Source organism: Lithobates pipiens, unplaced genomic scaffold (assembly GCF_037356315.1).
Source record: "Lithobates pipiens isolate NorthernLeopardFrog02 unplaced genomic scaffold, aLitPip1_a1.2 Scaffold_10, whole genome shotgun sequence".
NCBI classification, from domain to species: domain Eukaryota; kingdom Metazoa; phylum Chordata; class Amphibia; order Anura; family Ranidae; genus Lithobates; species Lithobates pipiens.
Window position 1 is genome coordinate 146,175,469 of NW_027507686.1, and position 15,190 is coordinate 146,190,658.

Consider the following 15,190-nt stretch of genomic DNA (forward strand, 5'->3'; position numbering starts at 1 on the left):
CGCTGGATTCCCAAAGCTTTGGAAATGGCTTTATAACCCTTTCCAGACTGATAGATCTCAATTACTTTCTTTCTCAATTGTTCCTGAATTTCTTTGGGTCTCGGCATGATGTGTAGCTTTTAAGGATCTTCTGGTGGACCTTACTGTGTCAAGCAGCTCCTATTTAAGTGATGCCTTGATTGTGAACAGGTGTGGCAATAATCAGGCCTGGGTGTGGCTAGAGAAATTGAACTCAGGTGTGGACAACCACAGTTATAGTATGTTTTAACAAGGGGGGCAATCACTTTTTCACACAGGGCCATGATGGTTTGGATTTTTTTTCACCTTTAATAATAAACACCTTCATTTACAAATTGCATTTTGTGTTTACTTGTGTTGTCCTTGACTATTGTTTAAATTGGTTTGATGTTCCGAAACACTTAAGTGTGACAAACATGCAAAGGAACAGGAAATGAGGAAGGGGGCAAACACTTTTTCACACCACTGTATAAGTGGAGCTTTTTTCTTTCTTTTTTTTTTTTATTTTGTAAATCTTTGTTAAAAAAAAAAACTTTTTTCCATAGGAATATATAATAATTTAAGAATGTTTCCTACAGAATTACACCTACTGACAATTAAATCTAATTTCTCAGAATGAATACTTTGAAAAATTAAATGGTTGCCTTTCACTAGGCGTAAGCACTTCAGTCACTAAACTTTGGTATTATGCTGCCATCTAGTGGTATATTTGTTAAAAGATTCTATAAATAAAATGGGTGTCATTTAATCTGCTCCCAGGGATATTTCTGCAAATTTCTAAAAGTTCAGCATAGATATGGGATGGTTGTAGCCTAGGCTGCAAGCAATTTCTCTTAATTACTGGCAGTTCTAAGTTAAACCGGGTCTGTGACCAATTCAATTCAGTCAGTGTATCTGTGTAATTCATGCCTCTCAGTAAATAAGGAGGCTTGGTAACACTGATAGTTGTTTGGTCCAGCAAGTAGTCAGATTGGGAAATATCTGTATGTTTATAGGCAACCTGTACAGACTCGCTCTGGCTGAATAATCGATCAAAATGGATTTTTTTTCAGATGGTTGATTTTCATAATTTCTTTCCCAGCCGCACAAGATTTCAAAATACATTCAGGTTATCCTGCTGCATACTTAAGGTTTGTACAATAGCAAACAGAAAAGTGTAACATAGTCCCGTATAACCCATGCTCTGCTCAGCATGCCTCAGTTTTCTGCCTGTGTCCCCAGGGGCTAGACACCTTTTCTTCTCTTAATGAATTTTTTTTCCCCCTCTGTGACTTCAGTTGCTTGAGCTGCTTTCTACACAGCAGCTATCTGGATTGTTTCCTCAGCCTACCTTTGATGGATTGGATATTCAGGGCTAGCCTGAAATATGATCTTCATGCACTGGTTCATCATTGTGGGCCTGAGGGTATAGTATAAGTGAACTGTGGAGCGCCTCTCAGGTCCACAACTGTAGCACTGCCCCAAATGTTACCCTGTCTCTGAATACTCATTTTGTGAGTATGGCCATTTAGGCTCAAGCACAGCAAGTTACTTAAATGTTTATATGGCTGGACACCTTTCAGAATTCCCACCACTGCCAGTCTTACCGTGCTAATAGTTAAGGAGATATTAAAGCTTAAATTCTTAATTGTTTAGGTTATTTCAGATGCTATTGAAATAACTCTCAATGTTTGTTACCCCTTCTTGTATTTCTTTTTAATATTGCATTTTCATCTTGTCCCCATCACCAACCCTGAGATGAAGTTTTAGGGGCTCTCTATTCCTTTGCATGGTGCCATGGAACCACCAGTTTGTGCATGTTCCCAGTTGGGACCGTATGTACACATGTTGCCTGTGCACATACACGAACACACACTCACAGACAGAGACAGTCCTAATGCTCAATACTAATGATGCAAGCCCTGCTTCTGCTCCTCCTGCAGATTTGCAGAGGGGTTGGAGGGATCCCACACCTCTCAATTCACTTCGTCCTTCAGAGCCTGACTCACACTCAAAGTCTGAGCTCAGCTAACCCCTCTGAGAAGCCTTGTGCTTGAAGGTGCTCTTCCATTTCTACAAGGGAGGGTCTTATTGCATATCCAGGCAAACTAACCCCTTGTCTCTGGCACCTCCTTCAGTTGCTCTTTGCTATCTCCCTTGTGCTACTGCACAAAATAATGCAACTTCCTCAGTCTCCCTGTCTTCCTGGCATCTTTGTACCTCTTGCTTAAATGGTAACTGGGGTTTTGGGGTTGTACCCCATCCAGATGCTCACTCCCTTTCCTCAGGAGACTCCTCTGTCTTTGAGTGCCTTTAACCCTTTTAAAGTCCACATTTTTCATTGAGTTAGTGTGACTCAAAATGTGCGCTACTAAACGGTGGAGCAGAACTTTAAAGGGTTACGTTCCACATGGTACATGTACCACTCAGCATCCCTTCTCTCCAGAGCGACTTCCTGACCTATAAGTTTGACATGCACCCTTTCTGGCTGCCCACTACCTAAATAAGAACCTGGCATCTTTGCGTACTTTGGATACACCTCTTACATTTGGGAGCTTTGGTCCTTGTGTTTAATCTACTGCCCTTTTTGTGGCATTCTCTTTGTGGGATGCTGGTCAACACTTTTTTTGAAGGGCCTAATGCTTGCAATATTTGCCTGCCAGGTAGGACCTTGCAGTTATTCATCATTGGCAGTTACCTGTCACTAATGGGTGAGGCTGTTGAGCTTAAAACATTGCTTAAAAAGTCTACACTTGTGTGCCATTGGACTCCTTGTCAGCAGTCAAAGGAATTCATCACTCTACCCTTAGTCAGAGGTGTGTAGGGCATTAGGGGAACCTCATCTCTATTGCTGTGGGCCTAAATTGGATTGCTTTGACAGACCAGGTAATCCACTTGCCAATGTGTCTCTATTCTCAAGGCTTCTCAGGCTGGCTCTTCAGAACAGATGGGACTGTGCTCATTGGATAACTCTGCTTTGAGTCAGCTTCCTGGATTGGACTACGTTGCACCACCTAGGGTTTGCAGTGTCTGCTTCCAGGAAAGAAAATTTGTCCTTTCTGCAGCAGGACAATTAGTGTGGTCCTTATGCTGGACAATGCTAATGCCCCGTACACACGACCAGACTTTTCAACATCAAAAGTCTGACGGAATGATTCCGGCAGACTATTCGAACGTGTGTGGGCTGCAGCGGACTTTTGATTTGCAAAAGTCTGACAGACTTTAGAAATGGAACATGTTTCAAATTTTTCCGACAGAACTCTGCCGGACCCAGAAATCAGCTCGTGTGTGTGCTAGTCTGACGGACTAAAACCGACGCTAGGGCAGCTATTGGCTACTGGCTATGAACTTCCTTATTCTAGTCCAGTCATACGTCATCACGTTCGAATCCGTCGGACTTTGGTGTGATTGTGTGTGGCCAAGTCTGTTCATTCGGAAAGTCCGTCAGAACTCTGTCAGAACTCCATCAGAACTCCGTCGAAAGTCTGCCGGACTTAAGTCCTGTCGTGTGTACGGGGCATAAGAGTGCTACTCTTGCCCACACTGTCTTCCATAAGGACAATACATTGAAATCTAGCTCTCCTTAACCAGTAGTCCTTGCAGCAAAGGGAGAGGTTTGCACACCGGTCATTCCTTATGTCCATTGGAGAACTCTGGAGCACCTGGCTTGTCAGCAGGTGGCACATACTGGGTTCCTGCTGAAGGCATACCCTGTTGGTGATAGAGTATTTCTGGAGGCCTTTGTGGGATCTAATTTCCTAGGTCATGAGTGCTCAATCTGTGGCCCTCCAGCTGTTGGAGAACTGCAAGTCCCATGAGGCATTGCAAGGCTGACAGTTACAAGTATGACTTCCAAAGGCAGAGGCATGATGGGACTTTTAGTTTGTGGCTGATTTCCAGCTTCCCCTAATCAGGTGAATGTTATTAGCAGTTAGTAAGGATGAGCTCAGGCGTGTTCGCATATGCCACGTGCAGAGCCCAGAAGTCGGCGCAGCGCTGCGCTAATCCCAGGCAGTGAGACATTGCCCGATCTCTGCAGACGCACGGCGGGGCAATGTCTCACTGCCTGTGATTAGCTCAGCGGTGCGCCAACTTCTTGGCGGGCTCTGCATGTGGAGTATGCGAACACACCTGAGCTCATCCTTAGAAGTGAGGCCAAGTATCCTGCTCCTTCATGGCGATGGACGCTTTACTGGACTGGGGAGAGTCAGAAGAGTCTGTGCTCAGGGTTAGGTGGAAAGACAGCTCCAGGTGTTAGAATGGATGTTTTTGTTCAGACTCACTTTCACCAGTGGTAATGGATATCTTGCTTAGCAAGACTCTAATTATGGATTTGTTTTTTGTAATCCACATCATTTTGTGGGTTTGTTCTTCCCTAATCAGGTTATTATGACGTTCCACCTTTTTTGGTGTTTTTTTTTGTTCCACAGCATCTCGCTAGTCCAAGCTCGGTGTTTCCTTTTGGGTGATGTCTTTCCACTCTGGTGGTGATCTCCTCTATACTAGTCTTTAAAATTAGGTTGGTTCTCTGTGCCCTCCCTTCGTTCATTGGCAGCTTATTGCAAGGGGGTCCGAATCTAGTTCCAATTCTGGCATTGGTCCTTCAGGTGGTTGGAATTGCAGAAAGTCCTTAGTCTCCACTTGTTGGCCTATCGATGGCTGTTGCACGCACCTCATTTGGACTGCTTTTGGATACTCTGATTGCATCTGAATTCCTGTGTCCCTCAATGAATGAGAGAGGAAATTATACATTTTTTCTTTCTGTAACATCTATTACTTGGGGTCCTTTTGAGGCTCCTGGCCTTGGTATTGCTTTTTCACAAAACTGAAGTATGCTGGGTAGAGTTGCCATTATACAGGGGCTGACTTACAATTTTTCAGTTTGTCAGTGTTCAAACCCTTTTTGCAGTAGTATAATCCAACTGTATCTGAATGCTTGTGTCCCTCAAAGTAAGTACAAAAATCTTGTCATGCCAAAATATATTGCTATTCAGCTTCTGCCCTATACTAAAGGAATGAAACTGCTTTTGACTATAGCAGTACTACAGCATTGTCATTTTGAAGGTCTATTTTCTGCTCTCTAGCCTAGCAAAATACTTAAAAGTGTCAGATTGACAGCATTTGGCAATACAGTACAGATTAACCGTCTGACAGTCCATAAGTCGCCACTCCCGATCTGATTTCATATTTTTGTGTAGCTAATGTTTCCACACTATCTGAAAGCAAAAAAAAAAAACATTTGATGACATTTAAAGCATGCATATCTTGACACTGGTGTGTGATTCAGTCAAAGGACTGACATGTAGTTAACACTTTTTCTTGTTGAGAGAAAATTTGGCCAGGTAACATGCAGATATTGAAAATATGTGAGCAATAAAAAGGGATCAAAGAGGTTCCCATTAAATAACCAATTTTTACCCAAGTCCAATGAAGTCTTATGCTCCATTTGGGAGAGGCTTTGCTGGAGTTTTAATTTTTCTTGTCACTCACTGCCTGTCTTTGTCTGTTTCTGTCTTACAGCCCCACGGCAGTGCCGCATCTGTGGAGGTCTTGCAATGTATGAGTGCAGGGAGTGCTATGATGACAGTGACATTTCTGCAGGAAAAATTAAGCAATTCTGTAAAACATGCAACACCCAGGTTAGTGCTATGTATGAGGTCTAAAAGTTAGGTTTCCAAAAGTCAAAATGCCTTTTTGACAATGCCTTGGCTATGTTTATCCAGAAGATTACAGGAGGAATATACACCTTTCTTTTTACCTCTAAAGAAGTGGCAAAAGCCTTTGAAGCAAAAACTGTCTATATCAGGGACCAGCTTCCTTTGGCTACTATCAGAACTTCCTTTCATAAAAAATTCTGGAACCCCAAGAAGAGCAACAGGCCTTCTATCTAAAGAAGGAGTGCCACCACTTCTATAAGTGGACCAATGCCTGGTGGCCTTTGCGGCCATTTACACCTGAGACATCTTCACTGGGTTCAAAACATTGTGTCCAGAGACTACAACTTGTAGTTTTGCATCTTTCATCCTTCATGCTTCACGTCGTAAAATGTGCTGGACCTGTTGCACTCTCAAGGGACCATTTGCCCATTCCAAAATCAGAAAGATTTCAAAGTTAGTGTTTTAACCTGTTGATAGTGGCCAGGTCGAATGGCAATGTGTGGCCCGTTCTGAGGCTAAAGCACCTGGAGTATTTGGGCCTCATCTTAGACCTGGGCACATGTGTTCTTTTCCCAGGCAGAGCTTTGGACCCTTTGGCCCAAGATAGGGAAACTATGTTCCCTGGAACAGCCCACTATTTGCCTTTGCATGAGGGTGCTGGGATTAATGGTAGCTTCCATCTAGGTAGTCCCGTATGCTCTGTTTCATTCAAAAAAAATTGCAACTCAACATCTTAATGGCATGGGACAAGACAACTCTGTCTTTGGATTACCCCATGCATCTCTGCACCAAAACGAAGTTATCCCTGGACTGATAGCCATGTGCTGGAGTTTGGGAAATGCTTTTTCCTCAGAGTTTGGAAGGTCCTGAAGAAATATGCCAATCTTTTAGGCTGGGGAAGTGTCCTGGATTGTCTGTCGGTTCATGGGACACAGTAGCCAGAAGAAGCAGAGGAGCTTAGGGCGATTCAGTTTACCCTTCAGCATTGGAAGACCCTACTCTGGGGTCTGGGTCCAATTAAAAAAGCACAGAGTGTACATAATTCATCAAGGTGCAATCAGAAGTCTTGGGTATTCTGAATTGGGCAGAAATTCACATTCAAATCTTGTCTGCAGTGCACATTCTGGATGTGGAAAATTTAGCAAACAAACTTCTTAAGCCACATCTTGACAATTCATGTTGTTCGTTTTCCTGTATTAACATATAAGTTACTACAATAAATAGTTTTTTTATGCTTTAGGGGCTTCACTATTTGCTGCCTTATTCTTCCATTGGGTGATGCTGACTGCTTGAATTGGATGACACACTCTGTATATGTTGGCGTTTAGAAATTTGGTAGGGAGAGTGGAAAACCACCGCTCCAGGCCAGTCTACCTGAAAAACTTGTGCAATTAGCCTGCACCTGGGACTCCCCTGGCTGGAAATTTCACAACCAATGGATAGAGAAAGAGAAACTCTGAACAGCTGCACTCCGGATCGAATCTGGAATAGTCGATGCTTTTATTTTTCAAATAAAAATCACTACATCACACGAACCACAGCAGAAACAAACAAAAATTCGAATGCATTTCTCGCTAGATTTAGCGCTTGCTCATAGCTATGAGTAAGCACTAAATCTAGCGTGAAATGCGTCAGTTTTTTTCATGTCCTCACTTTCTGCTGTGGTTCATGTGATGTAGCAATTTTTATTTGAAAAATAAAGGCATCAACTATTCCAGATTCGATCCGGAGTGCGGCTGTCCAGAGTTTCTCTTTCTCTATCCATATGTTGGAGTTTGTGACCATATTGTTCTATGGGAGCAGTGCTTGATGCAAGTTGTATTCTATGATTGGATCACCATATACCTACTATCAGTGTCTGGGGAGTGAAGCTATGATTCCTGCTTATTGATCCACACATGCCTGTTATATATACCTTTCTGGTAAGCAGATTGGATTTACACATGGTGCGGTGTGCTTTCCTGTACAAACTGAAGCTGGTGAAGGGTTTTTCATCTCTCTCTGCTTGGAAAAACTGTTGATTTTTTTTTAGTGCCGCATGTGGACTTTTATTTATTTTTTGTTTGCTGGCCTCTCATGCTAATATTATTACCACAGTTTAGTAGCGCGGCTATCCACAACCTTTTTTATAAACTTCTTAAGCCGCCAATGTCTAGAGCCTGGAAATGGGTCTCTCCACCTAGAGGGGTTTTACTCACTCTGTTTCCACTGAGGTATGCCAGATGTAGACCTTCTGGCGTCCAGACCCAAGTTCCTAATTTAGGTCCAGGGATCCTCGGGTCTTTGGGATGGATGCCCTAGTCGCTCTGTTACCTGATGGCTTCCAGAAAGGAAAAAGCTGCCTCCCAATCCACAATTGCAAGGTAGATTTGGCAAATTATTTCTCAGGCGTACAAATTTCCGATACTTTGTTAGCTTTTCAGCATTGGGCCATGGTTTTCCAGGTCTTCTGTACACCTTTGCCATGTTTTAACAGATGAATGTGCAGGCTTCCGTGGATAAAGTCAATGGATGGAAGATTTTTTTCTTATCTTGTTAAGATGTTTTCTTTGTGGGCCAGTTAGCCATTGTTTGCTGTTGCTCACCCCTCATGGAATTGCTTTTGGACATCCCAATGGTCTAAGAATGAATACTCCTGTCCTGTGTCTTGTGATGTACGATGAAGAAAACTAAAACCCATTTCTTGGAGTACATTACAGGATACAGGTTCCTCCCCTCTTATTTCACTTCAGTATTGCTTGTTGACAAAACCAAGGCAGTGGTGGGAGTGGGTGGGGTTATGATTTAAGCTTAGCAAGTGTCCAATCACCTAGCGTGGATGGGTGCAGCATAACCCAGTGGTCTAAGAATGAACTCTTCTGTGTCTTGTTATGTACTTAAAAAGGGCTGTTATAGGGAAGTCAAAAAACTGTGCAGAAGAAATGTGTGTGTGTGTGTGTGTGTGTGTGTGTGTGTGTGTGTGTGTGTGTGTGTATATATACACACATGCACATACACACGCACACACACACACACACACACACGTGCATCTCAAAAAATTGGAATATCATCATAAAGTTAGTTTATTTCAGTAAATAAATTCAAAAAGTGAATATTTTATACAAATGTGTTATACACACAGAGCGATTATATTTTAAACCTTTGTATCTCAGAAAATGTGAATATTACATCAGACCAATAAAAAAAGGATTTTTAATACAGAAATGTTGGCTTACTGAAACATATGTCCATGTACAGTATAGTATGCACTATACCAATACTTGGTCGGGGGCTCCTTTTGCATGAATTACTGCATCAATGCGGCATGGCATGGAAGCGATCAGTCTGTGGCCCTGCTGAAGTGTTATGGAAGCCCAGGTTGCTTTTGATAGCGGCCTTCAGCTCGTCTGCATTGTTGGGTCTGGTATGTCTCAGCTTCCTCTTGACAGTACCCCAAAGATTCTCTATGGGATTTAGGTCGGACAAGTTTGCTGGCCAATCAAGTGATACCATGATCATTAAACCAGATATTGGTACATTTGGCAATGTGGGCAGGTGCCAAGTCCTGCTGGAAAATAAAATCAGCATCTCTATAACGCTGGTCAGCAGAGGGAAGCATGAAATGCTCTAGAATTTCCTGGTAGAGGGCTGCGCTGACTTTGGACTTGATAAAACACAGTAAACCAACACCAACAGATGACATGGCTCCCCAAATCATCACGGAATGTGGAAAATTTTGCATTCCATTTGGAAAGCAAATGCCAGAGTCTGGAGGAAAAGTGGAGAGGCACAGAATCCAAGTTGCATGAGGTTCTGTGTAAAGTTTCCACAGTTAGTGATGATTTAGGGAGCCATGTCATCTGCTGGTGTTGGTCCACTTCTTGGAGTTGGAGTTCTTCTTTGAAGCAGAACTAAATTCATTTGGATGGGCACTTGCTATAATGTGCACTTATGCATACTTGCACATTATGGCACACTTACTGTACCTTCTAGTGGGCCTTCCTCCCACAATGACAGGTCCAGGCTCCAGTTGCCGTTTGCCTTTGCCACCTCATCTTCCCTGCTGCTTCTTCTGGGCCTGGTGTCTCTTCCTTGGCCATTGGGCGGTCAATGATTATGTAATTCTTGCTTTTGCTTTACACTGTCTCTGCCATTTAGATCTATTCTCAGAATGCCAAGAACAATCTGTGATGTACACTACATGGCACATGTTCCACAGTGTAAATAGGAAATCTAAAATTGCTGGGATCATAAACTTTTTTTTTTTTTTTTACAAAAACAGACTAACTCCTAGCACATTTTAACTTCTGGACTTTATTTTCGATTCAAGAATCAGATATTGATATTCCCATGTGATGGATATCACATAGGGATTAACTAATTTAACTTACAGTGCTTGTTGTTGCATCAGGTTCACTGCTTCTCTTAAACATATCTTGATTTTAAATTCCATAGGTTCACCTTCACCCAAAAAGACAACACCATAAATTCAATCCAGTATCCCTTCCCAAAGAGCTCCCAGACTGGGATTGGAGGCGTGGCTGTATACCATACCAGAAGATGGATCTGTTTGCTGTTTTGTGCATTGAGACAAGTCATTATGTGGCATTTGTAAAATATGGCAGGGATGACTCTGCTTGGGTGTTTTTTGACAGCATGGCAGACCGTGATGGTAGGTATATACAGTATATGTCTAAGTATTTTAAAATTCTACTTCACATTTTTCCATAAAGATGGTGTCATACAAATTACTTTTATAAAAGTCTATGCCAGCCTCTCTATTAGAGACTGGCACAACAGACTGTGTATGTTTTATTTAATAGTAAATACTGTATATCAGCTGTCTTCGGGCCGGTCTCATCACTCACGGCCGCTTTACAGCTCTGATAGATGTCTTCTGTGGGAGGGGCTGAGATCTCCCTCTGACGTCAGAGGGAGATCGTGTGGCCACTTGTCTCCTCTGCAGAAGACACCCACCGGAGCGAGAAAGTGCCAGAGAGTCACGTGACCGGCCTGAAGACAACTCATATACCGTATTTACAGCGCTTGTTTTTAAATAAAACATACACAGGGTGCTATGCCAGCCTCTAATAGGGAGGCTGGCAGTGACAAAATGTATATTTTAATATTAAAATAATAGCAGCGGGGGGGGTGGGGGGGGCCGGAGACAGAGAGGGCGCTGATAAGGAGGGGGTGAGGCAGGAGAGCAGGCAGCCTATCGCACTTTGACCATGGTGATCAGGGCGGAGGTCAGATTACAAAAGTACAAATGCTGTGCTGTGTAATCTGCTTTAAAGTACCAGATTTTACTTTTTTTTTTTTTTTTTGGGTTAACAAACGCTTTAAGTCATATTCAGATATTTCTTTGGTACTATGCATCATACTTTAAAAGCGGTGAAAGTCACATTCAGCAAACACTCGCTTCAGGTGTATCTTCCTGGTTTGTATAAACTTCAGCAGTTGATTTAGAAATATACCCCTATGTCTGAGAAGGAGAACTGGGTATTCTCAAAAGCTTACACAACAAACTATATGCAGTTTGCCAGCAATAGCCTTTTATGGCTAACGCGGTACAGCGCTACTTCAGACTCTGTCACTTAGATAATGAAAGGCATTACAAAATAAGGAAAATGATGGCCACTGGCCTTTTTCACACTCTTAAAGCGATAATAAAGCTGTGTTTTAACCTCCCCCCCCCCCCCCCCCCCCCAAAAAAAAACATGTTATACTTACCTGTTCTGTGCAATGGTTTTGCACAGAGCAGCCTGGATCCTCCTCTACCCAGGTCCCACGTCAGTGCTCCTGGCTCCTCCCTCCTGCCGGGTGCGCTGTGGGGGCACCCAAGCAGGCACACTCCCGAGCCAGGGCTCTGTGTGTTCATTCACACACTGAGTCATGGGTCGACCCTGCCCCCTCTGTCTCCTGATTGGCTCACTGGTTGTGACTGTAAATGATCGCAACAGGAGCCAATGGCTCCTGCTGCTGCCAAAAGGCAATAAGGAGTGCGAGTCCCCGGAGAGGCAAGGCTCTTGTGGACATTGCTGGATCAAGTGAGGGCTCAGCTAAGTATTAGGAGGGGCTGGGAAGGCTGCAGCACACAGAAGATTTTTCACCTTTATGCATAGAATGCATGAAGATAAAAAACCTTGTGCCTTTACAAGCAGTGCAGGCAATTGCTGTAAGTTATATGACCAGCCTCTCCTCTACTCATGCATTGAGCAAGGAGGCCAAGGCAGGGTGTAATACTGGAGTGTATTGTGAAGAGCAGATAGCAATATTCACTTTCCAATATAAATGGGCGCATTAGTGTAAGTAGATAATTATAGTATGAGCAAAGAAATTCCGGGTGGCCGGACTCCAATTGGCTATGATTAAACATCGGTAAAGTGGTGTGAAACGCATCAGTTAATTTGCTTTTTATTCCATATTTGCATGTACTTATTTTTCAATAAAGGTATTCACTTGGAGTGCGGCTATCTGAACTTTCTTTGCTCATTCCTATCTTGCATACTGAGCCAGCACCCTACCTATGCGAGGGCTGTGAAAATTTTGGAATCAAGAGCTGTCTACCACTCTAGATAGTTATAGTGTTTTCAATGCTCCTGCTTGTTCTGTATGTGATACAACAACTCTGTATTGTTCGTGTAATTAGTCACAGTTTTCACACAAAAACTATTTCCGATTCTATGTTTATACATTTGGACTTTCAGATGTAGTGCCTATTTGATAAAAATTGCTCATTAAAACTGAATGCACAGATAGATTGTAAATAAAAGGAGTTGTATTCCTGTCCATCCAGTTCTAAGATTTACACAGGTTTGCCACACACCTAGGTAGGTAAAGTCAATATCTCTATTAGAATTGCAAATTGTAGAAGAGATATAATCTAATAAACATTGTAATGACATTTATTCCTGTAACAAACAGACAAAATCGTTGTTTTATTTTTTTTAAGTTATAGACTCTAGAAATGAAAGCTGGAAACTGGCCGATATGGGCCATAAAATCCTTCTTGTCAGTGCACTTTTCATACATAAAACAAATTAGTTCGTAGCAAAAAGTCTCCCTACATAGAAATAAGTAAATAATTGCCTCTTCTACGCTGCTGATCACCATTGTTATGAAGAGAATTCATCCCCCAAAGTGAAACAGACACTTCCAGGGGTACCAGTCTTTTGTGTCCCCCGTTGAGCTAACTGGTTCCTCCCAATGACCTCTACGTCACTACGGTGTGCTGGAAGTGTCTGTTTTTGTGGGGACTTTGGGGATGATTTCTCAAGTGGCGTTTGGTGGTGCAGAAGCAGAGGAAATGTATTTGCTCATGTGCAAGGAAACATTTTTCTGCTGTGTTAGTTTATCGACGCAGTTGCTTTGAAGGGTTAGTTCACCTTTTCAAAAAATTGCCTATGGGGTGCAAGTAGAGAAAAACAAACTGTGCGGCTATAACTAAAATATTGACTCCTGGACCTGCTATTGCTTTAGGCCATTTCCACCCCTCCAGAAACCTGCCAAAAAACCTCCCAAAAATGACATATACCGTATTACAATTCTCTCCCTAGTTAAGCACCAGTACCATACACTTTTCATAAAAACTCCCATAGCAGGCAATCCTCCATCCTTTTCTGGCACTCCAGCCACTGATGCTCGTCTCCACCATCACAACTCTCTCAGATTCACACATGTGCAGTAGCTCAGAGCTGCTGCAATGGATGAGCATATGCATGCATGGTGTTTGAATCTGAAAGATTAAGCTTGCCCTTGTGATACAGGAGGTGAGAACCAACGGCTGGAATGTTGGCATAACAACAGGATAGGACAGGGGAGTTTTTCTGGCAAGATTTTGGAGGGTCAAAAATGTCCTACAGCAATAGCAGGTAAATTATACAATATTGTTCATAGCGACACAGTTTTCATTTTACTGGTGTCCTTCATTGCATAAGCATTTTTTTCACAAATGTGAAATAACCCTTTAAATAAGAACAAAAAAATGACTCCAGAACTGATCATCTACACTGGAGAATGACTGAGCGGTAATTAAACTCATGAGAGTTCAACTTTTGCCTTGGTTTAGGCAGTTCTTATTAAAGAAACTTTGATAAGACCCAACTATGTCTCGGATTAATATTTTCTTGTCTTTTGGCAGGTGGACAAAATGGGTTTAACATTCCACAAGTCACCCCGTGTCCTGAGGTTGGGGAATACCTGAAAATGTCCTTAGAGGAGCTTCATGCCTTAGACTCTCGAAATATTCAGGGTTGTGCCAGGCGGCTCCTGTGTGATGCCTACATGTGTATGTACCAGAGCCCCACTATGAGTTTGTACAAATGAAAGACTGCTCTGTTCACTCAACAGTGTAAAATATATGCCTGAGGGGGGCAGACTGTGACTCCACAGCTTCTGCTAACCCCGTCTTGATGAAAAATACAGTTCAGTGACTGGAGAACCACAGATTGCCTGAGCTTGTTATGGTTTCTTGCCTATGAAAACTGGCAAAGCATTTTTCGTACACTAAAATTATTCCCATTTTTTCCTTAATAAATTTACTCTCAACAAACAAAACAAGATAACATACAGTATAACTGCATCCGCAGCCTTCTTTGCACTTCAGTTAGTTTTATTTTCTTGTTTTGTCTTTGAATTTCCACTGAATGTAAGTAACAAGGAAAGGAACAATTGTTCAAGCTTTAAGTCATAACAGAATTTCAATGTGTTCTTTTCTTTTTGTTTGAAATAAAAACATTATAAATGCACAAATTAAATGACTTATGTCTGGACTCTTTTGGTAATTTTTGTTTGATTTTTTTTTTTTAAATATACTGATACAGTGACATATTTTTTGAAGTGTCTGACATTTAAGACCCCTTTCACACTGAGGTGTTTTTCAGGCGCTACAGAGCTAAAAATAGCATCTGTAAAGTGCCTGAAAAAAGCCTTAGACCCCTTTCACACTGGGGCGTTTTTGAGGCGCTTTAGCGTTAAAAAAGCGCCTGTAAAGCACTTGAAAGAAGCCTCATCTGCAGTCCTAATGTGAAAGCCCAAGTGCTTTAAGAGCCCTTTCACAATGTCAGTGCCCGAAAAACGCTCGTAATGCGTCGCTTAAACTAGCTGCGCTTTACCAGCATTTTTCAAGCTTTATTGGGGCGCTTTTAACCCCTGCTAGTGGCCAAATAAAGGGTTAAAAGTGGCCACAAAACACTGCTTCCAATAACACTTTTCAGACGCTTTTCAGGCGTTTTACAGGCGCTTCCCATTGATTTCAATGGGAAGGGGGCGCTTTAGGAGTGTTGTATTCACCACTCCAAAAGCGCTGCAAAGAAGCTGCTTGCAGGACTTTTTTTGACGCCCTGCCAGCGCAGCACCTCAGTGTGAAAGCACTCAAGCTTTTACATTGGGATTGCAGTTGTGGCTTCTTTCAGGTGTTTTACAGGCGCTTTTTTTTAAAGCTAAAGAGCCTGAAAAACGCCCCAGTGTGGAAGGGATCTCAGTGTGAAAGCACTCAGGCTTTTACATTGGGATTGCAGTTGCAGCTTCTTTCAAGCACTTTACAGGCGCTTTTT

The 15,190-nt window shown here is 42.4% G+C and overlaps 1 protein-coding gene across 5 annotated transcripts in view; it reads left to right on the forward strand.

Annotated features, from left to right (window-relative positions):
• The window catches only part of CYLD (CYLD lysine 63 deubiquitinase), a 152,440-nt gene extending 138,048 nt beyond the window's left edge, over positions 1-14,392 (forward strand). For 4 of the 5 annotated variants that reach the window (XM_077458414.1, XM_077458411.1, XM_077458420.1 and 1 more), the window contains 3 exons: positions 5,518-5,636; positions 10,089-10,305; positions 13,777-14,392. In XM_077458414.1, the coding sequence (XP_077314540.1) occupies positions 5,518-5,636; positions 10,089-10,305; positions 13,777-13,961 (521 nt within the window). In that variant the 3' untranslated portion in view covers positions 13,962-14,392. Of the gene's footprint in view, positions 1-5,517; positions 5,637-10,088; positions 10,306-13,776 lie in introns of those variants that run through there. The other variant, XM_077458422.1, reaches the window with a different exon arrangement.
• The last annotated feature ends 798 nt before the right edge of the window (positions 14,393-15,190 follow it).